The sequence below is a fragment of the Callorhinchus milii genome, unplaced genomic scaffold (genome assembly GCF_018977255.1).
Source record: "Callorhinchus milii isolate IMCB2004 unplaced genomic scaffold, IMCB_Cmil_1.0 Scaffold8, whole genome shotgun sequence".
NCBI classification, from domain to species: domain Eukaryota; kingdom Metazoa; phylum Chordata; class Chondrichthyes; order Chimaeriformes; family Callorhinchidae; genus Callorhinchus; species Callorhinchus milii.
In genome coordinates, this window is record NW_024704749.1 from 21,813,461 (window position 1) to 21,841,042 (window position 27,582).

The window sequence follows — 27,582 nt, forward strand, 5'->3', positions numbered from 1 at the left end:
TGGGGGGGTGATGGGGGGGTGATGGGGTGATAGGGGTGTGATGGGGTGATGTGGGGTGATTGGGGTGATGGGGGGTGATGGGTGATGGGGGTGATGGGGTGATAGGGGTGATTGGGGTGATGGGGGGGTGATGGGGTGATGTGGGGTGATGGGGTGATAGGGGTGTGATGGGGTGATTGGTGTGATGGGGTGATAGGGGTGATGGGGGTGATGGGGTGATTGGTGTGATGGGGTGATAGGGGTGATGGGGGGTGATGGGGTGATTGGTGTGATGGGGTGATAGGGGTGATTGGGAGTGATGTGGTGATTGGGGGTGATGTGGGTGATGGGGTGATTGGGGTGATTGGGGGTGATGGGGGTGATGTGGGTGATAGGGGTGTGATGGGGGTGATGGGGTGATGGGTGTTATGGGTGTTATGGGGTGATGGGGGTGATAGGGTGATGGGGGGTGATGGGGTGATGTGGGGGAAACAAACACTGGATGGGAGGTTTCTACATTATTTTCTGCAGAAGACCAGACAGAGCATCTACACTGGAACTGGGCAACTTTCACACAGGATGTGATTCAAACTAATCTGTGTCTTTCACTGGAGCCCAGTGTTACTCTCTCTAAGTGCCACAAAGCTGAGTGTTAGAGGAACGTAACTTAATAGTTAAATATGGTGTTTAATTGCAACATTCATTCATCGAAACCCCCACCACCACCACCCACACCCCCTGTTTTAAGCACAAGTTAGTGCAGTCTCTGGGATTGAATCATCCAGATAATTAAAGTTGCAAAATAAAGGGAGAAATGCTCATTGTTACTCAAATGCTGTATTAAAATCTAGTGTTGCATGAATCAAAAGTCATTGTTGCACAGATCTTATTTATTTATGTCTTACAGAATTTATGGGGTTGCAATAAATCTTGCCACCATCCACATTGCTAGATTGTGATGAACGTCAACCCAAAATAAATCATCTTTTTTCTTTGATCCTTATTTTTATTTTTTTTAGGGGAAAATTTTTCACTCCCTTAATAAGTGATTCAATTCTTTCAAACAGGGCTAACGCTAAGGGCGTGGCACTCAACGTGGAACATGCACAGGGACACGTAGACGTCCAATTTATCCTTCTAACTGCATGTTTTCTGTGAAATTAATTAGGAATTTACTGGAACAAGTCGCTGAGACTCTCTCTGCTCACACCCGGGCTTCCTAATTGCTAACATTTCCAAGTGGATGTCAGAATCCTGTAATTAAACAAACTACAGGAATTATTTACAAACACAAAACTATTACAGTGAGCGGCTGAGTGCTCTCTCGCCGGCGAAATAATAATACTATTCCTTTCATTTGATACAGCGCCTTATCAGGTCGTTGAGCCGTCTCAATGCGCTTCACAGGATATACTTTAAAGCGAATTGACTGTATTTTGCGGGCAAAATGTCACGATCTTAAGGCTCAACGTAAACAACAGGAGGAGGAATACGCTTCTCAGATCAAGAGTATTTGGGGGCTAAGACTTGAACTTTTTTGGTGGGGGTTGGGGGGGGTGGGTGGGGTGGGTGAGTATGTTTTATTTGAGAATGTATTTTCTCTGCAAATGTTATTCAAGACAAGGCCACAGGATGGAGATCTCCTGATGTCTCTCCTGGAGCTCAGATTTTACAGTACATCCTTTCCCAGAGACCCAAGGATGTAAATCCTCAGATGACTCAAACAGGAAGTGTGTTATTCACCAGAATATAATAATACCTACATCAGGAAATGCTTGCAGCTCATTATTATTGTGGTCTATGTTCCTCTTGCCTGTGAGCACACACACATACACACACACACACACACACAAATTATAGTATCAATAATCATTGCATTTCTTACAGTGTCTTATCATGTCAAAATGTTTCAAAGCAATTTGCAGCATTTAATATAAAGTGTAGTGACAGTTTATTTGTAGGTGAACGAAGGAGAAAATTTGTGCACAGTAACGTCACTCAAGAAACCACACAATGAATGACTAATTTTGTCCAGGGGATTGTTGGCCAGGAACCGGGAGAAACTTCCTTCTCTTTACGAATAGTGTCACGATGAGGAGTTAAGTCATACTGTATTAACATAGTGGAACAGTTGGGTCTGTTTCCACTGGAACAGAGAAGTTTATGAGGGGAGTGGAGCCCTGCAGGTTATGGTTAGAGCACTTATCTTGCAAGCGAGAGAACCTGGGTTTGATTCCCAGTGAATAAGTAACAGATTCAGGATTGTCACTGGAAGAAGTCAAGGGAAATGGTATAGGAAAGGTTTTCATTGCAGAGGTTTATTAAACATGGAACATATTTTGCCAGAAGTAGCTATTGAGGCTGAGATCACAACAATATTTGAAGAAGATTGAATATACATTTGAAGAGGGATAGTGTGAAAAAGAACAGGAAAAGTGTAGTGATTTGGGATTAGAGTGGAGCTGTAGTTTGATGGATCGAATGGTTGACTGACTCTTAATCCTAAACTGTGATTTCTTCAATAATCTTTTTTTACAACAACAACATGCAACAATATAGCGCCTTTCAGGCAGGGCAACATCTCAAAGTACTTGTTTTCCCCCAAAAAAGTAATCATGTGGAGTCCTGTAGCTCTTGGTGAGAGCACTCACCTCTCAAGCAAGGGGACCTGGGTTGGATTTCCGGGCAGGGCAAAGCATTAGGCAAGTTTTCCTACTCCACGTGCCTCTGTTTACCTAGCAGTAAGCAGGAGCCTGCTTGTTAGTCAATTGGCGGATCGCTTTCCAGTGGTAATAATCCCTTAAAACAAAGTTGGTCACTCAATCCACGCCTGTTTGTGGGACAGTGCTGTGCACAATTGGCTGCCGCGATTTGCAGACAAAATGTAGTCAATTCACTTTACAGTATATCCTGTGTTTCTCGAAGTGCTTCGTTACTCATTCATCAACCTGCAGGAACAATCTTCCACAATCTAACTTCTCAAAAGCGCTCTGAGATGCTACTCTTCAAGGAGGGCGCTATATAAGTGCAAGTTGTTGTGGTGGCAATAAGACGCTGTATCAAATGAAAGGTTTATTATTATTAATATTGAATGTATTGCTGGTGATTGAATACTTCGATGATGTTTGAATGCACTCTTGGTGAACGAATGCTTGTTCTTGTGATGTTGTTATTGAAGAAATCACAGTTTAGGATTAAGAGTCAATCATTCGATCCATCAAACTACAGCTGTCCATCAAATCTCAACTCTTTATTCCTTGTCACATAATTCCTCTTCAAATGTATCTTCAATCCTCTTGCAAATACCTGCTGTGATCTCAGCCTCAACAGCTACACTCTGGCAAATTATGTTCCATAAATAATGTTTCAATAAATAAATACAATAATAATCCTTGCATTTGTTATAGCGTCTTATCACATCTTTGAGCCGTCGCGAAGCGCTTCACAGAATATACTGCAGAAGTGAATTGACTGTGTATCCTGTGGACGAAACACGGCGGCCAATTGCGCGCAGCGGTGTCCCACAAACAGTCGGGGATCGAGTTGATCCCATTTTTTTTTGGTAACCTCTGCAATCGAAGAGCTTTCCTTTAACCTGATAACTGACTGCATTGCTGGTGATCGGACGCCACGTGGCCCCACAAAACACATAGTCGCCGCACCTTTTACAGCGTATCCCGCGAAGCGCTTTGAGAACGTCTCGAAGACGCGATAAGGCGCCGCGTCAAATGCAGGGATTAGTATTATTATTATTATTATTTATTTATTATTATTATTAATATTGTTGTTGTTGTTGTCATTGCTGTTGGTTTGGAGGCTTTGCTGCCTGTGATTGACAGCCCTATCGGGAGCGGAGGGCACCGCCCACTGTTTGAGTGACAGCTGTAACCCCGCCCAGAGGAGGAGAGAGAGGGGGCGGGGCGGCGGCGGTGACCTCTGACTCCTCGGCTCGAGCCGTGTGACGAGGCGCAGGAAACCCCGTCGGAAGCCGCCGCCATCTTGGCTGAATCCAGTCCGAGTCGCCGCTGAGCCCGAGGCTTGAAGGCGTCGAGTTCAGGTCGCTGCCGGTAAGCGGCCTCCGCGCCGCGGGCTTCCCTCAAACCGGGGCACGAGGCTCGCTGTGGCCTCCCGCCGGGCCCGGGAGGAGGGAGGGAGGGAGGGAGGAGCGGGCGGCGGTGTTGTTGTTGTTGTATGTATGTGTGTGTGTGTGAGGTGAAGGGAGATATATAAATCTCGGGCCGTGAAGTCAAACGGTTTAAAGGCCTGACCCCCCCCCCCCTCTCTCTCTCTCTCTCTCTCTCTGTGTGGGTGGGGGCGGCTACACCCAACCTCCCGTCCGGGCCCCGGCGCTGCCTCTCGAGGTCACCCCTCACGACAAGTAGGCCTTGTGCTTTGTCCATCTCCCTCTCCCCTTCCTTCCTTCCTTCCTTCCCGGTCCAGGCGGTTTGCGGAGGGACTTAGGCCCTCGCCTCGCTCGCCCCTCAGCCTCAGCCTCTCCCCCGCAGCCTCTTACTCTCCTCCCTCGCACCAGAGCCTCCGGGAAGCTGCTGCTTCGTACAGCTCCGGCAGAACAGGAGGAAGAGAGGGTGAGGTTCTGGTACATTCGGTGCATTAAATGTCTGCCCCCCCCCCCCCCCCCTTCCTTCCTCCCTCCCTCCCTGACTGACTGTAATTGCTTTGCTGCATTGTGTTTTGAACAGTGCAGCGCAGTGCTGTTTGCTTCCTCCTGTGACTTCCGTACCATTAAGACGAGATGGACGTTGAGGGCGGTTGGTTTTTTTCTCAGGCAGTGTTGCAGGGCTTCTTCATCAGGTTCCTGAGATGAATTGACTTCCCTATGGCTCCTGTATTGTCCTTTCACCCCCCACTCTGCTCAGTGCAGTATTTACTTACCACCCAGGCAGGTGCAGTTAGCTGATTAATCGCACTGGTACATTTAAGAAGCACCAGTGAATGTTTTTGACACACTTGGTTACAATCCACAACATGTACTAATAAGTGAGATGCCCTTTGCCTTCTCTCTACACCCTCGAAATATCGTCAATTTCACGTCACAGTATATTCTGTGAAGCACTTTGAGATGTCTCAAAAGACTTGACAAGTCCCTATGTCAAATGCAAGGATTATTGTTATGCTGATGTAGTACCTGTTGTGACTCGTAACCAAGTGTCAACCAAAATGGCTTTAGGATAAAATCACAATACTTCACTTTTAAAGAGTAGTTTCTGAACGTTTAAAAAAAAAAGGTACCACATCTAGGATTATGGTAAGAATGCAGGGGGGAGATGGAATTGGTGGATGTTTTGAGTCTTGTGGTATTTTTTCATTTTATAGAAAAAAAATCAGCGCTTTGTTACCATAAAATAACAAATGGTGAACTTGTAGATAATTGTTGAGAAGACGTGAAAAAGCACTATATCAAATGGAAGGATTATTATTATTGTGCATCTAATGCTGGGTTTCATCAGGAACTGTTTTGAGTATCTACTGATGTCTGTGGACTAAAGTTGGGATTTTTTGCAGTGCCAATACACAATATAATTAATTCCCTGTTGAAACAATCACTGTTTCAATCTGAGTGATTTAATGTATTGGAATGTTGTGGGATATAAAAAAGAACTGATTGAGACAGACTTCCAAACTAAAGTTACTTGTTGACAAATCAGATGCAGGCTAGTGTTCTATTAGCTTAATATTAGGTCCACAGTATTTAAAACGTTGAACAATTAATGTAAGCATTTAATATATCTTTAAGATGCATAAACGTATATAATGATACTACTGTCTTAACTAACTGGGATAAGAGGTCTTTGTATGTCTAATTTTATGCTTGCTTTGTAGAGAGAGAGGGTGTATTGTATGGGTTGTATAAGTTGCATTACTATAGCTAAAAGTTTTTGACAACTGTTTTAAATAGTCCCTTTGTCCAGTAACTAAAATATGCTCTTTGTGTTTTGTGAATTGGGTATTGCATTTCAAATTGATTCTGTCTCTTTTATTTCGCCCCTTATACCTCCTGCCACGATAATGTTAATGCTGGTCCATGCTTTGGTCCTACGAGCCATGGCTTAGTAACCATTATTCACTCTTGAGACTCCATAGTGAGTGTTAATGGATTGTTTAACTGAGAGGTTACTGTAACCAAGCTTGGTTCTGCCCCCACTCGGTGTCTGTGTGCATTCACAAGGATTCAGTAATAATTGCAGAGGGGGAGGGGGCTGTGATTTCAACTTAAATCTCCCTCCTCTTTCCTTGGCTGGCAAAATTGAGCCAAATTATGATGTTGGCTCATTCAGTATGTCAATGGGAAGAATCTATCTTTAAATTGTACTTCTGCACCCTAACTATGTAAAGAGTAAATATGGTTAAAATGAAATCTATAACAGCAATGTACCATTGACTAATAGCTCAACCTATTTTTTGCAGTTTGGAATAGGCCTGTCAGTGGGCGTGGAGGGTTGTTCATCTATGACACATATTTCAGACTTCTAGCAGCTGAGCTTGAAATCCCAGTGAAGCATGAGCATCAAATGCTTTGGGGTTGGAATGTGTTCTTTACTCTTTTTGTGGCTTATTCTAGCTCCCACTCCTGTATCCATTTACACCTCACAAAGCATCAAATCATAGTATGGTAGCTTTTGGTTCTGAATCCATTAAATATGTACCCCTTTATGTGGAAGATCAAACCTGCATTGGATTGGATTTTGTCGTAATACATAGTTAAAAGATTCTTTTTCGTAAATTTGACTTTGAATTAACTGTTAACTAGTTTTACACAGGTTGGCAAGGTATTCCTTGTTTGTATGTTGCTTAGTACGGTTTCAGTGAACTGGTGACCATTTTATGCATCAATCACACAGTGTAGCTCACTTGATGTGAGTATCAACTTTGGTATGAAGTGGTGCAACGAGGCTTGGGCTACAGATTTCTGACTGCCAGTGAGTTTTGCCGGTGGTGAGCAGAATATTGTAGTTGGAAGTAAGCAGCTTGACGTGTGTGTGTGTGTGTGTGTAAAACAAAAATGATCCTGCAAAATGATAAGCTTGTAACTAATGTTAATGTTGATTTGCTGATTGACGCCAGGCAGGACACTCCCATTCACTTTGCAATAATTGCCTGTTTCATTGTTGAGTTATCGTGGCCATAATTCAGTGATGGTGATTCAGATATTGTTTAGATTTGGCTTTGTTGAAGCATACTTGCTTGGTTTACTTGGTGTATGTACCAATGGATTGATGTAAACGTCAATTGTGAACATACTAATGGCCAGTGTAAACTTCTATTTACTAATAGGATGGAGCTGGATTCTTTCCAATAATTAATGGAGTGGCTCGGTTTGAAGCTGAACAGTCAACAATGTGTGACTCCTCCCTAGCAGTGGGCGGTCAGAATCATAGAGTATTACGGCATAGGTACGATGGCCTATGCCGTACCTATGCCGGCTCTTTGGAAGAGCTACACAATCACTCCCATTCCCCTGCTCTTTCCCCTTATCCTTGCAAATACAAGGTGCTCTTCCTCTTTCCTGCCCGCTTTTCTCCCCTGGGTTTTTTTTAAAAAAAATTAGCCAGATATAGAAAGCTGTCTTTTCTCATCATCACTTTTTTTCCCAAGTCCAATAACAAAGTGTGGCAGATTGCAACCAGTGTGCAAGGTGGCAAAACAAAGTGGAGTTTTGAAGTGCTGGGACATGTTTGTACCTGTGATTCTCGTCTCTGTGAGTTAGCCATGGGAAGGTGCTAATCGCAGAGCAGACATATGTACCTGAATCTTAAAATAATCTGAATACACTTGTGTTGTTTAGATTCTGATGTAATCCAGAAAGTTCTCTTTTCAGTTATGCATTTTCTATTTCCGTTTTATCCAGTGAGCTGAAATGAAGTTGATTTTATAACAAATTTCTGCCGATTTCACAAATGAGAGATCCGACTTGCTATCTGAACTCTAACTATATTTGAGTTTTTTTAAATTGGGGCTCTAATCTTTTAAATGGAAACGTATAGATCAAAATGCAGCATTGGGAAGTGCCTCTTGTGTAATGTAACTTGCTCTATCTGCAATGTGTCTTCATCCTCTTAAGGTTGACCCACTAAGGTTGTATCTCTGGATACAATATAAATATAATAATAATCCTTGCATTTGATATAGTGCTTTTCGTGTCTTCGAGAGTCTCAAAGTGCTTCACCGAATATACTGTAAAGTGAATTCACTGTATATTTGTGGGTGAAACCTGGAGCCAATTGCGCACAGCAGTGTCCCACAAACAGTCATCGATTGAGTGACTAAATTATTTTTTTTCTTGAGGGTTTATCATCAACCAAGTGGATTAAGGAAACTTGCCCAAAGTTTCGCCCTAGTGCGAATTGAACCCAATTCTCTCGCTTGCGAGGCGAGTGCTATAACCACTGAGCTACAGGACTCCACAGTATATAGTTTGGGTCACGACATGCCAAGCGACTGCCAGGATAGTGGAAGGCAAACTAGTTTGACCTTGATTTTTCGCCTAGCAAATTCTTATGTTCTTAAGTAGATTTGCTAATAGTCCAGCTACATTTCAGAACAAATTTGAGTTTTTGCAAAGTTAGGGCCTTCCAAGCTTGACTCTCCACAAACATCAATTTATCCAGAGCTCTGTAGTCCATATCTGTTCCCTCACAATGAGCTTCTCACTCCCTAAAAGAAATGCGCATTTTTCTGTCGGCAGTCTAGGATGAAACATGCCAGTCTTTGAAGTCCCAACTTATTTCAACCATAATCTCTCCTGGCGTGTGAGTGTTTGGCTGGCAGATAAGCAAGAATTGATTTTAAAGCTAAATGACATCTTAAAAGCAAATGTTTCCTTATTTTCTCCTGGGAGAGAAATTTGGCTCCTGTTTAAACTTCAGTCCAATTAAGACATCCATTTAGCATATTTTTCTTTGCTGTAAAGTGCTGTTGGTGTTCCCATTATCACAGGTTAGCTGAGTAACTGGAAGCTGGCGTTTGCAACTGGCAAATCTGAGGTGTGGTGAGACATAAGCTAAGGTTTCTATTTACACTTGGCATACCACTTTAAGGATGTTAAGAATTCCTGGGGTTATCTCTTATGAATACTGGCAGGTCTACAGAAACTTGTGATTCTGTCGTGGTCAATTCACAAATTGAGCTAGGAGTGTCCCACCAATTAGGAACTAAACTTGCCATAATTCCTTTGTTACTGATCTATGTAAACAGTCATCAAACAACCCTGGTCAGCAAATGCACAAGGACTGAGTGACTAGGAGCGGAATTACTACTACACAGAAATGAGAATGTGTTAGTGTCAGTCCTTGGGAAGTGCCAATCTTATACTGTGCGGGACAGGAACACAGAGTAGGTTGTTGAGCCAGTTCTGTTCAAGTGGATTGTGTCAATTACCTGTTTGCTTCCAAAGCTGATCTTTATTGCATCTTCCAAGTGGTTTGTCTTCATACCTTGTTGGGAGTTCAATAGGTGAAACCCTTTTGTTGTGAACATTCACTTGTAACAGTTGGGTTATTGGCTATTTAATGAGTTGGAATCACTGTGGTACTTGTGGTTTAAATGCTGTCTCCTGAGTGTTTTAAAATGCTGCATGGACCATCTGGTGAGTTGCTTTTTTNCAGCTCCACAACTGGAATACATGGCTTTTTAAAGTATTTCAATGAAGCAGTAATGTTACAGAACAGCTCTCTGCAATGTTGGTACTTCTGCTGTACTTCTGGAGCAGGTCACATTGCAGAAGACAGAATTCAGAACCCTCTTCTAGCTGTTGAAGTGGTAGAAACCCAAGAGCAGTATGCTTGCCCATGTCAGCGAGGTAGCTAGCTGGTAATGATAAATGAAGCTGTAGAATTTGCCAATATTGGGGTAGCTTTCCTGTGGTTGAATGTACCAACTATACAGAATGAATAGTTCTCTGTGATCTGCTAACTCCACATTGGCCTGTGCGCTCCCTCCGCTCAGCAAGCTCCAGCCTGCTCCACATCCCCTGTCTGACCCGCCCTACCATCTGTGGTCGGGTTCTCAGCCTCTCTGCTCCCAGCCTATGGAACTCCATCCCACAGTCCCTTTGCCTTGCTCCCTTCCTTGCCTCCTTCAAGGCTTGTCTCAAGATCTTCCTCTTTGGTCGCCCTCCTTACCCCTGCCCTCCACTCTTCCTGATCCCAACACCCTCCTCGGGTCCAAATACCTGACTGTCCAGCGCCTTGGGGTGTCCTCCCAATGTGAAAGCTGCTGTACAAATGTAATTTTTTGTTGTTGAATCGTGGAGAAGAGCTTCCATGTATCAGTGATTGTGCTTCTTTAGGTTCACTCTCTGACCAATTGTTCTTTCATCACAAAGTGCTGTGCAGAGTTAGATTTGTGGATGAATATTGTTTAAAGTGAATTGCAGCATTTACTTGATGAGTAAATTTCTAAAACAGATGATTGTATTGATTTTTCTTTTCTCTCTTACAGCCAGAATGGCTACCGCTCCGTACAACTACTCCTACATCTTCAAATATATAATTATTGGTGAGTGCCTTTAATGTGATCGTAGTTTTAGACTGATTGCTGCTCTCTTATACTGCAAAAATGCAACAGACTGGATGGGGGGAGGGGCAGGGGTGGGGGAAGCTTCCAAAGGTTGAAATGAGAACAAAGTAGTTGCTGTTTTTATTGCTCACTAGGAACAAAATGGATGAATCCTTTGGTAATGTTCTTAAAGATCTTGTTTTGCTAAATGCTCTCCAGTGGTGGAAAGGCATCAATAAGAAAATATTTCCATTTCTTTTATTGGCAGAACTTTTCTCCTTGTACGTCAGCTCACTAATAGTGGTGTGTTCTCCATTTAACTGCTCTTGATAGTATCACAGAGGAAACAAAACTCATCAAAGCAAGGTCTTTGGGTGTTTATTATTGCTCTGACTTTCATTTACAGAGATTGCATTTGGTTGTTTTTCCGTTGAGTAGGGGGCTTGCTTGAAGCTGATGCTATGATAATAATCCTTGCATTTGATATAGTGCGTAATTACATTGTTGAAACGTCTCAAACCATGCCATAGAATATGCAGCAATGTGAATTGACTATTCTGTGGGTGAAATGCGGCAGCCAATTGCACACAGCAGCATGGATTGTTTTGCCTCTGGAACCAAGAGGATTCAGGCCTATGGGTAACCAGTCATTCAGAGTAAACCAAAAGATCAGCGTTGCTGGGTTTATCAGTATTGCCCGCACTATCTACAAGTAAACTCATTATAAAACTCCCAATTGAAAAGTTTACCTAGTAATAAAGCCACTTGCGGCTTGAACCCACTGTCTCAGAGATTACAGTCCTACCCACTGAGCCAAGCTAACGCCTAACATTCTCCCAGTTGGTTCCCCTGATACCATCAGACTACTGTCTGCTGCGAAACCCCAAATGTTCCCAGTCTAATTAAAAGCAAGGTTTATTATAATTAAAAACTTCTTATTCAAGAAAGATTTAACTACTAAAATCTCAGTTTTATATTAGATAATAAATCCACTCACTACTACAATTGACCACAATTTAAGAGGTTTACAGCAAACTTGAGTGGATTGTGCTTTCAGGATTTTCATTTGTAATTATAAAGATCTATCTTCTATCAACCATCTTGAAATTACTAGCTATTCAAACACTAGATGTAAATAATTCCATGCCTATTTCTTCCACAGCAAATTCCTAACAATGAATATTGCATAAAGTGACCCATTTTTGCTCTTCGTGTTGAATACAAGGACTTCTAGTTTTATAATAATATTTGCATTTGATAGAGCGCCTTATCACGTTGTTGAGATATCTCAAAGCCCTTCACAGAATACCTTATAAAATGAATTGACTATTTTATGGGCAAAAAGTGTTTTAGAGTAAAACAACAACAACAAAATTACATTTGTATAGTGCCTTTCACGTCAGGAGGACGTCCCAAGGCGCTGGACCCAAGCTGGGGGTCGGGTGGGGGAGGGTGGAGGGCAGCAGGGAGATTGAAAGCAATGGTCAAAGAGGAGGGTCTTGAGATGGGTCTTGAAGGTGGCAGGGGAGGAGGCAAGACGGAGGAACAGCGGGATGGAGTTCCAGAGGGTGGGGAGAGAATGGCGGAAGGCCCACCCGCTAATAGTGGGGCGAGGGAGGCGGGGGACATGAAGCAGGCCGGTGCCCGCTGAGTGAAGGGAGCGAACAGGATGGTAGGGGGTTGGAGAGGTAGTGGGGAGCAAGACCGTGGAGGGCTTTGAAAATGAGGACCAGGATCTTGAACTGTATCCTCTGTGTGATAGGAAGCCAGTGGAGTTGGGTGAGGATGGGGGGTGTGCGGGAGAGGACATGGGCTGCAGAGTTCTGGATGATTTGCAGCCTGTGGAGGAAGGAGTTGGGGAGGCCGACAAGCAATGAGTTTGCATGGTCGAGCCTCGATGTAATGAAAGCATGTAAGAACTGGCAGTATGAGGGTATGAACTGGCAGTAAGCTAGGGAGCACTAATGCTAACTTCATTCCTGTGAAACTCACTTCAGTTTTCTTTCAAACAGGGGACATGGGTGTAGGGAAGTCATGTTTGCTTCATCAATTTACAGAAAAGAAATGTAAGTAGATGCTGTGCACAGACATTTCAACCATAATTTACTTCTATATTAGCACCTTTCACTTTAGGACTTTTTTATTATTTGGTCAGCCGAATATCTTGATACTTATGGAAACCCATCACCCATGCTTAATAGTATCCAAACCACGTTATCCAGATAAGATTTCTGCTTATGTGTGCCACCTACATGTGTAATAGAATGCACTTCTGGGCTTGGGGACCCCAGAGTGTATGTTAGGGAAATTGCAGGCATTTAATCAGCTAACACTACGTTGTCTTGTCATTTGAAAGCACTGTCTGGCAAGCTTTCCACTGCATTTTCAGCTTTCCAACCCTACCCGTAAGGGTTTTGGGTAATAGGACGTCAGTGGGGAAATTCCCTGCTCCACATTGATTTCCCCCTCCACACTCCACCCCTCCCCAGCATCCTCGGTCCACAATCTGGCTTCATAGCAATAGAAACGCGAAATCTATGTATGCGCTGAGTTCTGGGTGGTTGGGTAATCGGGCTTCACTTTACTGATCCTCTTGCAAAGTTTGCAAATTAAGATCCCTAAAAGTAACCCACAATGAATTGTTTATGGTTAAGCCCTCTCTGAACTGAGTTCAGTATAAAAGAGGGCTTCATTGTTGGCTAAATCCAATGAGGCATGTTGTCTGTAGCCTGTTTCTGTTTAATGCCTGCGTTCCAATCTAGTTATGGCTGATTGTCCCCATACAATTGGGGTAGAGTTTGGAACCAGAATAATTGAAGTTAGCGGTCAGAAGATCAAACTTCAGATCTGGGACACGGCTGGCCAGGAGAGGTTTCGGGCGGTCACACGCAGCTACTACAGAGGAGCCGCTGGAGCTCTAATGGTTTACGATATCACCAGGTGAGCCCGCTCGTTCTAATCGCACTTCTGCTTGAGTGTGTTATCAATTACTTGCTCTATTCACAAAGATGCAAGTCTCTTTAGTCTTCAGGTTGCTATACTTATCATTTACATGAAGTTGGAATTAATTTGTCCATATTGGATCAGTATCCATGACATGTTTTTTTTTAAATAGCGATGTTGATGGGATATTGCACCCACTGGTACCTAACACCAATTCTCGTGCTGTTCAGTGGAGTGTTTATCCTGCCTCCTCAGTGTTGTGATTCAGAATCATTTGAGCTTCTTGTGATAGCTGAGTGGGTTAAGGCAATGTCTGCGCAGCACAAAGCCAGGCAAATCTGAAGGCTGCAGCTTTGATATCCAATCTGTTGGGAGCCTGGGCAACAGTTGAGACTCTACAATTGGCCTTTCAGTGGGGGGTGAGGAATTGGCCGAGAGATTTCTGCTCTTAATGGTAACAACCCTCCCGCTCGGGTGAGGATGTGGATTTGACTGAAGTCACCATTGAGCTCCACTGTCGTGACAGCTCTATGTTGGAAGTCAAACAACCGATTGAACGATTTGTTGCGGGTTATCTTGTGCCTGCAGCGTGTGGCTGTGTAATCCTAGGTACAATGTGCGATGGTATAAAATCACCACCTGCGTCTCCATTGAGTCTCGTGAAGAGAAACTCTCTTTGAACCTCCACGAGAGAGGGGGGAACAGTATAGAAAGATCCTTGTGGGTTGGAGTTATATAATCCCCATGTCAACTGTTCTGCTTTCTTTTTCAGGAGAAGTACTTACAACCATCTTAGCAGCTGGTTGACAGATGCAAGAAATTTAACTAATCCAAATACCGTAAGTTAATGCAAAAGTAGCTATGTCTGACCACAGGGATATATTGCTTTAATAACTGTTCTGCAAAAAAAGCTATTGCTTTAATAACTGGTCTGATGCATGAAATTCCTCTGTGTTGCTGACTTGTTGAATTGTGAACATCTGTGCAATGTTTTGAGCAAGCTGCAATGTTTTAAAAAGGTGCCTGGCATGTGGGACAGACTTGAGACTGGTTCCTTGGAACAAGTTGCTATGAATGGGTTTCTAAAATGAACGGGCAAGTTTCTGAAAATTAGACAAATTTGGGGTTGTTAGAGGACAGGAGAGATGTATGGAGAATATTTTAGGTAGTTGGGTAGGCAGTGAGATTGACCAGCGTCAGTCAACATACTCTGGGTCACGGTGTGAGTGTGTGTAAGGGGCTATCCTGTTATATAATAATCCTTGCATTTGATATAGTGCTTTAGCACGTCTTCGAGACGTCTCAAAGTGTTTCACAGACTATGCTGTAAAGTGAATTGACTGTATATTTTGTGGGTTATGTACAGTGTGGAATTGTTGCTAGACGTGAACTTTGGTTCTAAGAATGCCTTTGTTGAAATGGGCATATCTTGGAGCTCGGTAACATTCTTGCTAAGTCTCTGCTTTGCTGTAATTAATCTGGTTTGAAATATCCTCAGCGATTAATCCCGGAAAAGGGCTCTTTTGTAATTTATTACCCTTCTAGCAGACAGGCAGTTTAATCAGCCCGGTTGCTAATTGGGACTTTGATGTTGACCTAATTGCATTTGTTGGAAGAAAGCACTTTAAATCCTGTAAATTTGCTCATCTTCTTACACAGTGTTATTTGTTGATAATGCTAACAAATGTTGGCTAACTTGTACCCCGCCTTCAGTGTTGGCTTGGTGTTTGTCAAGATGAGTTTAGAGATCAGTAAACTCACTTAATCTTATAAAACTGCGTGAACAGGGTAGCTCTCCAGGTTTCGCAGTGATCAAACAAGAATGTGAGGCAGGTTCAATCTCAAATCCTGTGTTATTTATTCTTCTTTCCCGTCCACAGGTGATTATTCTTATAGGAAATAAGGCAGATCTTGAAGCTCAGCGAGATGTAACGTACGAAGAGGCCAAGCAGTTTGCTGAAGAAAACGGTAGGTTTGTTGCCTGCTTTCTCATCACATGTCCTCTCTGAGAAATGTGATGATGTGTTCACAGCGACCTGAATGAATTCTTCCAGTGGAGCCTTTTAGGTTTGGTGAGGGGAGGGAGAAAGTGAGGGCTTGTATTTTGCTCCATTTCCTGGCAGAGTCTAGTTCGTGTCCCAACAACTGGGAACCAGCAATTTAGCTGCCTGTTTGAGGGATGCCAGTCAGTCCTAGAACAGAAGAGGCCTCACTACAACAAAATACTGGTGTTTGGCCATTCAAGATATATTGTACATTCCTATGAACCTGAAGAGTTCTTGTACTGAAGGTGCATTGACAGCCTGTTCAGCTTCTGCTTTGAATTCCTTACCCGAACATTACCCTCATTTTAAAAAGTTGCTCGTTTTTCATTCGACGCGGTTGAGAATTGCATCAGACATGCAAGAGGAAGCCAGTGTGGAGAGGCTGCATGATTTATTCTACGGTTGGCTTGAATTAGGAAGCTTGCAGTTAATATTGCGCTCACAGCAAGCTTACTTCCGTAAATAACCACGGTAGGTTAATCAGAATCTTATGTTGGGGTCGAAATAGTTTGGAAGCTACAGAGAAAGCTGCTGCTTAATGATATAAAGGTATGGGGAGGTGTTGGTTGCACTGAATAACTGGGTTTGCAATGGTATGTGTTTGAGAAGCAGTGTTTTTATTTGATACTGAAGATTTTCCTGAAATGATTTCCACACTGCAGAAAATCTAACCCAACATGGTGACTGCACTATTCTAGCCTCCATAAGCCCAGTAAAAGGTTTCTGCTAACAAACCATTCATAGCACTATTGAATTTTGCCTTATTCAGTGACATTGTTTAAATAATAATTCTTGTGTTTGATCGACTAACGATCAGGTTCCTACTTACTGCTAGGTGATCAGAGGCATGTGGAGTAAGGAAACTTGCCGATAGTTTCACCCTACCGGGATTGTCAATCCAGGTCCTCTTGCTTGCGAGGCGAGGGCTCTAACTACTAAGCTACAGGACTCCACTTAAAGTGAGGACTGTATACAGACCGAGGTTCCGGGACTCCATGCTATGATGTCCTTGAGTAGAACTCAAACAGGGTGCAGCTGGAGAATATCACTGAGCCTCACTGAAGCCCAGAGAGAATTCTTGGCCCAGGTGCTGGTGATCAAGTTTGATTTTGTTTTGTTGCAGGTCTCCTATTCCTTGAAGCCAGTGCAAAAACGTGAGTAGCTGTTCTGGATATGCCTTTGAATGAATCTACAACAAATCTAAGGGAACACTACTTCAGTGAGCAAGTAGTAAACATATGGAACAGGCTCCCTAGGGAAACGGTGGAAGCAGAAAGTGTTGATTCTTTCAAGAACAAATTAAATTGATTTCTGTTGGGAAATAATATCATGGGATATAGTATATAGTTTGGGACATGATATGTGCAAGCGACTAGAGGCAAACCGGGTGGACCTTGGTCTTTCGCAGCAAATTCTTATGAAATTGAACTTTTATTAAACAGCCCATATAGCTACAGACCTGAGTTTGTTGTGTATCATGAAATGAAAATGTTGTGGTAAACAATGTAATTTTTTAATTGCAATAAAACCTGTTACTGACTTTGTACACTGTTGGTGCCTGTGGATAAAGCAAATTGGGTGATAAAGAATTATTCTTTACTCCATGGTTTTAACTAAATCTCTCTCACCCTCTCATGAGGCTGCTTATCTCATTAAAGCCTAATTTTATTACATTTTGACCCTATCCATAGTGAATTGAACCGACAACTTTAAACTGTTCAGACTAGTTTGTCCTCTTCACAATTCTAGGTTAGCAACTTTCTACAGTTTAATATTTTGAGTTCTGTATGCAGGAACAGAGAGGCTAAAACAAGTGGCAAACCTAATCAGCCCTGCCCTAGTAAGGCTGTGCTTTCTAACCATTGCTGTCTTCAGGGGAGAGGTGTCAGAGCTGCCTTTGAAACAGCCAGGCTTAAATGTCAGCTGTTTGTTGATGGAGATGAGATGTGGACTGTTTGATCTCCTTGATGCCTTATGTTGAAGCCTGTGGTTTATTTCCCCCTCCCTCGTTCTGTTTGCAGGGGCGAGAATGTTGAGGACGCATTCCTGGAAGCTGCCAAGAAGATCTACCAGAACATCCAAGATGGCAGCCTCGACCTGAACGCTGCTGAGTCGGGAGTACAGCACAAGCCTTCGGCTCCTCAGGGCGGCCGATTAACCAGCGAGCCGCAGCCTCAGAGAGACGGCTGTGGCTGCTAGTGGCCTTCCGCAAGCCAGTACGTCTCCCGACCTTTCACACCTTTCTCTTTGTCTGTCCAAGCAGTATTTCTAGCTGCGTCCCTCATCCGCTGATAATCTGACGGGATATATGCTGCTGTGACAACAGTTTAACACGATAAAATGGCTCTTCGCTAAAAAAAAAACCCACACATACCGTAGATATTGGATTACAAGGAAAATGAGTAGAGTAATAAACCTCTCTTGCATGGAATCTAGAATTGAAATATTTTCTTACTCATGGTACTTGTGGTAGTTCCTCATCATTCGCTCTCGTCTGTGATCTGAATTCTGTGATCTCGTATCGGCTAAATACTCAGGCCGGCATTTCTTAATTCCATTTTTCCCCTCTTTCCCCCCCGCCCTCTCATAGGGCCTGTTATAGACCTAAACCTTCCAGTTCAAACAACCATCTGTTCTGCCATAAACTGTTGTCCACATTGTTCAAAGTTACTGATCGGTTCTGTGACGGACACCGAGGCTTGGTACCAGATTGGGTGTCCGCCAGCCACATCGAGTGAGCTTGTTGCTGTTCGTGAGTTCACCCCTAGTTACATGTTTTCCCCGGGGCTCTAATTCCAGCTTCTGTCTTAACCTTGTAAATGATAACCCATCTCTCCCTCTTTTCAAGATACAAAGAAGGCTTTATTAGTGTGCTTTTTTGTCATTTTATTCTTTACATTTACTAACAAACAATACGTAAATATGTATAAAATTTGAAGGAAACTGAGCTAACATTTAAATACATCTGTGTGTATATGATTTTAATGAAGAAACCAATTGATTTACTGGCACCTGCTAGAAAAGTACCAGTTTGTACAGTACAATCTGTAAGTGACCATGTTGCCCCTTTAAGCACAGAATAATCACATTTTAAATAAAAAAAAGCAAAACAAGCAGTACTTTAACACTAGTTAAGTTTCGTATTCTCTTGTCTTGTTCCATCATTGCACTGTGGAGACTCTGCCGCTAACCCTGTTATTGTGCAATCGAATGTGTAATGTTCTCTGTAGATGTCTTGCGTTTATGGCTGTATTTAAATGCCTTATATTGTTTAAAAAGAAACTGGGTGAATTAATGCACATGTATGTGCTTTTATACTCACATTTAGGTGCAATTGTCCTTTCATGAACTGGAAAGAATTCCATTAAAAGAATAGATTGGGGGGGTTATTTTTAAACTTTATTTTGCTTTTTTTTGCATTAAACACTTGGTGGAATTACAAAATGGATATTGACCTTTTTTTTTATTATTTCAGGGGATAAACATTTAAAATACAAATGGTGATTAAGTTTGCCTTTGGTGGCATAATTGTGGTCGAAAATACTGCTGAATGCATCTTCAGTTGTGTAAAATGGGTCTACTGTTTAAGCATTGCATCGAATGTCAGGGAAGGAAGAATACTCTATTTTTCCCCTATATGTCTGATACACGAGCAGTCAAATCCTCGCACTTGTGTAGAGAAAACAAAACACCTTAGGGTCCTTGTACAGAAACGTGGGAATCTGCAATCTATTGGAAACTTGTCAATTTGTGCACTGTCCCTAGTTTGTAGTGTTTTAAGTTTCAGAATGTGAACTTTTTGTTGAGCTTGTGGGATAATTGTTGAGAGGAAAAAAGGAAGTGGTCAGGATTTTCTTGTCTTTGCTTAAAATGATGAGCCTTTGCTTCAGTGAAGTGTTAACCAGGGACCACAGCCTCGCATCCAGCGTGCAGGGAATGGGGTGAGGGTGATTCAATCTGATTCTGCTAAAGTTTGCTTTAGTTAATTGGTGGTATGAGATCTTAATTACTCCTGAACAGCTTTACAGTAGGTCTTGTTGTTTATATATCTGTGTCTGAAAAAAGAATTACTTTGAACTGCTGTACCTTTCATTTGATGGAACAAAATGCTATTAATCTGAATTTGTAAATAAAGTACCTGTATCTAGTTAAGTTGTCTTTGTAGTCCTTTAAGATTGTAACCTTGATCCTCGTAACTCCAAGACAATATTACTCCACCTCTCAATGTGGCACATCAGTGAGCTAAATGTATATGTTTAGAGATCTGGCAATGCAGTGTCTGTAATCATTCAAAAATAAACCATTTACCAGGTAAATAGGCACAGACTTTGGGATTCTGTGGAATAAACTATGCCAATCACAAACCCTCTGAATTGTCTCTTTACTCCTTTAAGAACCTTTCATTTTGGGGATCAGGAAAAGATTGATTGTACTGTAGTAAATTTCTGGCCCAGCCTGGCTGTTAGCGGTGCACAGTGTGACTGAAAGTACGTTCACATTTTATTCACCTACCTGCTGCCTTGATGTAGAATCAGAATATTACAGCTCTGACGGCTGTTTGCCTCTGACAGACTGTCCCTGATGTTAGTCGACTTGCCTGCACTGACTGTTCTGCAGTTGACCAAATTTTTAAGAACAAAAAACTGTTCTGGTTTCATTTACAGGTTTTTGAGTGAAATCCTAAATACTGATTCAATTCCACGTAACACACTTTTCCCATTCTCCACCTCCCACGTCAACCGGCCTTTTCAACAGTAGCTCTTCTCGGAAGCCTTTGCAGTGCCCGTTGAAGCTGAGCTGCAAAATACAATTCATTCACATTTAATGTGTTCTGTACTGGGTTTATCAACTCAATTTAGATGTTAATTTTTTTCGGGAATGATGGGATTTCAACAAAGTATTGAGCCAGTCACCACCAGAAGGTGGCAGTCTTTTAAGAGGATTCCAATGGTTGGTTGATCAGACTGATGACCAATATTAACTCTTCACCCTGCAGCAATCGAGTCTACTTTTAATCACTAACGCTTTTTACAGAAGTCCATTTAATTTCAGTTATTGATTTATTCAAATTTAGTGTTGTAAACGTGTGATTTTAAAACAATTTGCGTTTGCCTCCTTCAAGACCCATCTCAAAACTCTCCTCTTTGACCGAGCCTTTGGTTGCCCTCCTTCGCCCTGGCCTCCACCCTCCCCGATCCTGACCCCCAGTTCGGGTCCGAAACTGTGCTGTGCCTTGGGACGTCCTCCTGACATGAAAGGCAATTGTAATTTTATTATTGTTATATAACACCCTTCATGCGGGATAGGGTCCTGGAGAACTTGATAGTAGCAGAGTCTGACCCCGAGCCACAGGTCAAAAAGGTCTTAAGGCGGGAGTTTTAAGTGCAGAGGGAGGGGGCAAGACAGGGAAATTGAGGGAGAGAGTGCCGGAGTTTTGGGGAGTATTGACTGAAGGCATAGCCGATGATGGAGCAAAGGGGATGGGGGACAAACAGGAGGCCTAAGCCAGCCGAGCGGAGGCAGCAGGTGGTAGGTAAGCAGATTGGATAGAGAGAGAGGTGCAAAGGCATGAAGGGATTTGAAAATGAGTGCGAGGATCCATTGGAGCAGATCCATGGTATTTTTGTAACTCATTGGAATGTCTTGAAGGAAGTTAGCCTTCTGACCTGGAGTTGCAAATTCTTGTTATCCCTTGCTCTTCCCTCATTCCCAGTCTTCTTACAGGGAAAATAATAATAGCATTTGAAATAGCACCTTATCACGTTGTTGAGACGTCTCAAGAATGCTGCACAGAATATACTGTGAAGTGGTTGACTGTATATTTTGTGGAAGAGTTGAGATTCCCTCCTTTCCCACAACTCTTGAAGGTGCCACCCAACAACCAAATACTGAGGAAAGGCACTGCTAACTTTGCTTGCTGTGAGCTGTCTAAAATATTCTTATGCGAATTGTAATAAAACTTCCTTCCGTGCTTTCTAGGTGTGAAGTACAGCCAACAGGTAAGTAGCCCTGCAAAAATGATGGGCAAACCCATGTCCATTTTGTAGAATCTTTAATATATAAAATACATAATTTAGAAACACCAAATGTAAAAAAAAATCAGCAATGTACAAGTTTGCTCATGAATTCAGTAATCATGTAAGGACAATTAAATAGAAACCACAGTGCATTGAAATATAAAATACCAGCAGAGACCAGTTTCTAGAGATGTCATATGATCCACTTTCTCTGCAATCAATCCCAGCCAGTTTCACCCTGTGGCTTCCACGCTGACGGGTGCAGTGAGAATGCAGTGAATACTCCAGCCCACAGCTCAGCTCAGAGACACCACAATGTCTGAGGTAGGTGGGTGGGTTACCCTGAATACTCCCTTGGTTAATGGAACGCTAGCCATTTTGGGGTCCACTTGTCAACAGGTGAGCAGCTTCACCAACTTTCTCCTGTGGAAAGGACAGTTTTGTGAATAAGTATTGGGTTAGTTTAGAAGATAGTTTCTCTGCTCCCTAGCTTGTCTGATCTATTAAATTAACCAAACATGCATTGAGGTCAGAACACTCTGCCAATGCTGAAGCAAACACTTATTTTTGCCATATAATTTGCATTTTCAAATGGGGGGGGAGCCACGATGAGACAACCAACCTTAAAAAAGCTACCTACTAAATCAGTTTCTATTCTCATGCCAGAGTTTGTGCCAACTGCGTGTGAATTACAGGCAGCGTTGTGTAATGGCTCCTTGTCGTACATGGGACACAGTAAATACAGCTCAAAAAACAATTCTCTCCTGAGACTCAAAAAACCACGCTCGGCCTTCTGCCAACGGCAGTGGCCAGTGACGTTCACAATCACTCCCAAGTTAAATCGCATTGTCCCTGCCGAGATCAACAGCTCTCCCTCTCGCCTGACACAGGATCGACTACTGAACGGCAGCCAAGGCTCAGATCTAAACCCCAGCTCTGTATGTGCAGAGAATCGTTCTGGAATCAGCTGGATTTTTAACATTTCTTCTAATGCTATTAATATCCCTTTGTTTATGTTTTCCTATAATATTCATCGTTCAAAGGTAATCATTGGAAATGTTGAATGATCAACATGTGCAGTTTTAAAGTGCCCAAGGGTTAAACAGGAGCTGAGACGATCCTTAGGCACTGACTGGAACATTGCGTTCGAGGTCACTGGCTCCGGCCACTGATGCCCGTAATTCACATGTGATCCAGGAACTGTTTACAGTCGTCCCTGCCCACAACCTGTGCACTCTTCAAATATTGGACAACTCACTGCAATGAGAGTCCTTCTAGCTGAGACCACTGATAGTTTCAGGCCTCCGTGAGGCTCAGAGTAACATTGACTCAATCACACAGGACTTTCTTAAAGTGAGTGAAGAGGTATGATATTTAATCACCAGGGAATGACTCTCTGGCTGGCTCTCAATTCATTGCCAGGAGAGGGCGAGAGTGTGACAACATTAGCCGCCTTCTCATGTGTAACAATCACTAACATTATGCAGATACTGAAAGGAAAACACTTTGTTGTTTTGGAAATCATTTTGGTGCTGGTGTGTAGACACCCTTTCTGACAAATATCTTGCTTTAACTGCTGTAAACGCACGAAACCGGAATGACTACCGTGTGGCTGGCTCTGCACCCAGACCTGACAGTGAACCGGGCTTTAACTTCTCACCACAGTCCTCACCTGCGGCTGTGTGTTGATGGTGGGCCCCAGTGACGCCTCCTCTTCTGAACGGGGATCGGAATATTCCGTGTAGCGGAGACTAAACAAGAGAAAGGCAGTCAGTCATCACTTGGATCGACAAACGATTGCTCCTGAGCTAACAGGCCATTTATACTTCGAGGCATCCTCCTGTCGAGACAGGCGTGGTGTCAAATGCAAGGATTGTTATAATGGATGGGGCTGCGTAGTTAAAGGACTCGGATATTTTCTCGGACATTAAAAACGCTTTCTCTTTATAAAAGTTTGACTGAAGGCTGCCAATCAAAGACATGATTCTCACACACTGCTCGTTTGATAGAAGCGAAAGGCTTCCCTGCTCTGGGTCGATCTGTTACACAACAGGTTTTCGAGGCCAGTATCTCGCTCACTCACTGAGCACCTCGTGCCCGAGGTCCAGCCACTTTAGTTATTAAATCACGACAATGTTCTGTTATTTCTTCAATGATGTAAGTTTGCGGGAATGTGAACATTTAAACAAACCAAATGATGCTCTTTGCAGTTTACCAATGATCCTGAACATGGTGAGGAAGCCTGTGCACAGGACAGTGGCACAGGTCAAGCCTGGGGGTTTGTCTGTGAAGGACTGTGTAGAAACACTCAGCACCTCGTTTTGCTGCTCATTTTATGACAGTCAGTCAGTTGGTCAGTCAGCTTATACCCACCCTGTTCGTTCTGTCATTAGCTGTGGCCTGGGACTGGGGTATGGAGTCAGTGGAGGTGCTGCCCACAAGCTCGTCCAGGGCATCCACGCGTTTCTTCAGACTGCTCAGGCTGCCCTCTGTCTGCTGCCTCCCCTTACACAGTGCTTCTGCCTGTTTGGACATGCTCTTCCGGATCTGCGCCTAAAATGAGTGAAATAAACCATCAGTCAAACCACAGCTTGGGAAAGGCACGCTCTCATTGGAGGTAAAAGCGGTTCTAAATGGGATTGTTTTTATAAAGAACAAGCTTGCAATTTACGGCCATCTTAAAAATCCTATTTGAAGTCACAGTGAAGCTGTGTCTATTGCAACCATTTTGCTCCCTTCTGATAACATCAAAAATAACTACAAATTACATTAACACAGCACTTTTCATGTCGGGAGGACATCCCGAAGTGTTGGACAGTCAAAGATTTGCACCTGAGCTGTGGGTTGGGATTAGGAGGGGTGGAGGGCAGGGAGGTGAGCATAGGGGAATGACCAAAGGCACAGTCAAAGAGGAATATGCTATTGTAATATACTATAATACTCTCCTATAGTTGTACAGGTTAGAGGGTTGGCAACAGATTCACATTAAAATCTGCCCTTTAGTTACAGCTTGTTGTCTTTCTGTTTCTTGTGATCAGAAGCAAATGGCAACAGGCCAACAAACCCAGGCAGGTTAGGCTGTTAACCTACGGGGTTTAAATTCAGATGATTGACAAATTAACTGGACTCAAGCCTCCTGCGACTTTTTCCATTGGTGCCAGGACTGACTACCTGTATGTGTTTGAGCTAATATCACACGGATGAACCATGTTCAAAGTGCATTTTAGTTTCCAATAGTTTGACAATGACTGATCGGAACCTTTGCCTGTGTGACCAGAGCAAACTCGAGGTACAGTAACGCAGCCCGATGTGGCTCACAGCAACTCTACAACCTTCAGGTGATCTTCCTGCTGCTGCAGCCTCTCCCGGAGCGTCTCTCCTCGCCACTGCTCATCCTGGACGGGAAAGAGGAATCGTCAGCCCAAAGCAAAAACTTGTTCTCTTCCCATCTTTCGCCCACAAAATATGCAGTCAATTCACTTTACACTGTATTCCGTGAAGCATTTTGAGATGTGATAAGGTGCTATATCAAATGCAAGGATTATTATTATCTTCATCACCATCATCAGGTAGTGACCGTGTAAGTCGGGGCTCAGTACCAGGGCTCTCTCTGCAGTACGTCAGTCATCACGACCGAAGACCTTCCTCTTCGACCGTGCTTACAGTCACCTCCTCCCTCCATCCCCCCCAGCGCAGCCACTGTTAAGCGTGAAGGAAGGTTGCGATATAAATGCAAGTTGTGGTAGCAGTAAATGGAGCGGGGACCTAACCTTGATGCTGAACTTGCTGAGGCTCCGCCTCTCCTCGTAGGTCGGGTGTCGGCCTTCATTGGCAGCGAAGGGGAAATTCTCCTTCAGGCTCTCCACGTCGCGCTGCTGCGCCGCCTGCTCCTCGCAAACAGCCTCCACGTCACTCCCGAGGTCCCCGCAGGAGTGGTCCAGCTCTCTCAGCCCACTGCTGATCTCTGCTTTGACATCCGAACGAAGGCCTCGTATGGCCTCCTTTATCTCCTTCTGTCGGTGCTCCATTTCCTCCCGACTTGCCAGCTGGAAGGATCGAAAGTACATGAAGAGGTTAACACCAGCAACAACACATTACACTTACGCAGCGCCTATCACGTCTGGAGGACGTCCCAAGGACCCGGACAGTCAGGGATCCGCACCCGAGCTGGTGGTTGGGATCAGGAGGGGTGGAGGGCGGGAAGGGTGTGAGTACAACAAGTTCTGTGCTCACAGAATACACATCAGAGCAAGTAAAACCAGACGGATATTTTACAATTCAATTATTTCTGGTGCTGCAAACGACTTTTCAGCTGGTGAAGCTTACAGTGCTCTATAAACACATAATAAGTATCAATGAAAGATGCTGAATGGGACAGAGAAAGTAAACTGGACAGTTACCTTCAAGTGCAGCAGAACACCGTGTCACAAACCCTGAAACTTTACAGTAACTTATTAACTCTAATAAGTTACTGTCTTGGGACATAGAAAATACAGTCACTCCACTTTACGCTCCTCTCCTGTGAAGCGCTTTGAGCTGTCTCAACGACTTGATAAGGCGCTATATCAAATGCAAGGACTTCCTGCTCTACTATAAAAAGCGACAGTTTAGGCAGAGTAAAAAGCACAAGAGGAAACATTATGGTGTTCACAGGTTAGTGAGTGAGTGAGTGTAAACCAGCCCGAGCCTTGCTCAGCACTGAGGAGCCACAGACCTGCTTCTGCAGCTCCAAGTATTCGCCTCTCGTCTGGTTCAGCTCCTTGATGACCCGCTTTGACCGCTCGTGGTTCTCGTGTGCAGCCTGGTCGATCGTGGACATGTCTCTGCGGAGACGACTGTTTTCGTATTTCTGTTCCTGTGGTGTTATGAAGACAGATGTTTACCCCCAGGCTTTACCTGCCATATTGGGGAGGGGGCTAACTCACGACACTTCTTAAGGAGGTTCTTAAAATTCGATCACACAATCCACCATTGTTTGTGGGACGCTGCTGTGCACAATTGGCTGCCGTGTATCCCCCGCAAAATAATTAACTTTACGGTATATTCTGTCAAGCGCATATTTTGAGACATCTCAACGACGTGATAAGGCGCTGTGTCAAACGCAGGGATTATTATTATTATAATAAGGAATCTGACTGGTTTCTTGTGTCACCAGGGAATTCTGTAAGAATTCCATGACCAAAGCAATTTACTTTGGGAGTGGTGTTCCCGCACCAGCTTGATAACATTCTGCAGAATCCACAGACATGTAGACTGGGTTCGGTGGGAATTCTCCCTCAGTAAAGTCGGACTCTCACTCCTGTCTCTCACGGCTGCTTCTGGGGAATTCTTCTAATGGGTTTTGCTTCATTTTAAATGAAACAAAAAAAGTTTGGCAAAATGGCAGGTAACACAACCTAGTCAAAATCCACCTCTTCCAAAGGGTCACCCCCTCCTCTCTCCCTGCTCAGTGTCCCACCCCTGAGATGATATTGTCCACAAACTGCGCTATATAAATACATGTTGTTGTTAATGCAGCTTTTTGTATCACCAGCCAATGATGGGGATGGTTTACCTTCCTCAAAACCCTGCTCTTCAACCACACCTTTGGTCACCCTCCAACCCTCATCCTTCTCCTTGCCCTCCTGCCCACCTTCCTGATCCCAACCCCCAGCTCTGGTGACTGTCTAGCGTTTGGGGCGACGTCCTCACGACGTGAAAGGCGCTGTGTAAATGTAATGTGTTGTTATTGCAGCACTGAGCTGAGCTTACATTCAGGGCTCTCTCCAGCTGCGCTCGCTGAGCTTTCAGCTCCTCCTTCAACACTGATACTCGCTTCTCAGCTGATTTCCTCTCGGAGTGAAGCTGCCCCTCGAGATGCCTCAGTCTGTCTGTGGACATCTCCATCTCTCTGTACAGACAGGCCAACTCCTCGCTCTTCTGCTCCAGCTGCTGCTCTTGTTCCTGAAGCTCCTGTCCTGTATCAGTACAGAGGGCAGGGTAAATAATAATAATAATCCTTGTATTCGATAAAGCGCCTTATCAGGTCTTCGAGACGTCTCAAAGCGTTTCACAGAATATACTGTAAAGTGAATCGACTGTAT

The 27,582-nt window shown here is 43.6% G+C and overlaps 2 protein-coding genes across 2 annotated transcripts in view; one reads left to right on the forward strand and one right to left on the reverse strand.

The window, feature by feature from the left end:
- The first annotated feature begins 3,960 nt into the window (after window positions 1-3,960).
- Window positions 3,961-19,629, forward strand: LOC103184616 (ras-related protein Rab-14). The gene is made up of 8 exons (XM_007902738.2): window positions 3,961-4,046; window positions 10,438-10,494; window positions 12,507-12,560; window positions 13,257-13,434; window positions 14,210-14,276; window positions 15,318-15,405; window positions 16,606-16,636; window positions 17,504-19,629. Exons 2-8 carry the CDS (start codon window positions 10,443-10,445, stop codon window positions 17,679-17,681), a joined length of 648 nt encoding a protein of 215 aa, XP_007900929.1. The 5' UTR covers window positions 3,961-4,046; window positions 10,438-10,442; the 3' UTR covers window positions 17,682-19,629.
- A 1,895-nt stretch (window positions 19,630-21,524) lies between these two features.
- The window catches only part of cntrl (centriolin), a 41,804-nt gene continuing 35,746 nt past the window's right edge, over window positions 21,525-27,582 (reverse strand). Inside the window, 7 exon segments of the mRNA XM_042337352.1 lie at window positions 21,525-21,922; window positions 23,172-23,250; window positions 23,873-24,052; window positions 24,832-24,894; window positions 25,270-25,545; window positions 26,214-26,354; window positions 27,251-27,456. Coding sequence (XP_042193286.1) covers window positions 21,909-21,922; window positions 23,172-23,250; window positions 23,873-24,052; window positions 24,832-24,894; window positions 25,270-25,545; window positions 26,214-26,354; window positions 27,251-27,456 — 959 coding nt within the window. The 3' untranslated portion in view covers window positions 21,525-21,908.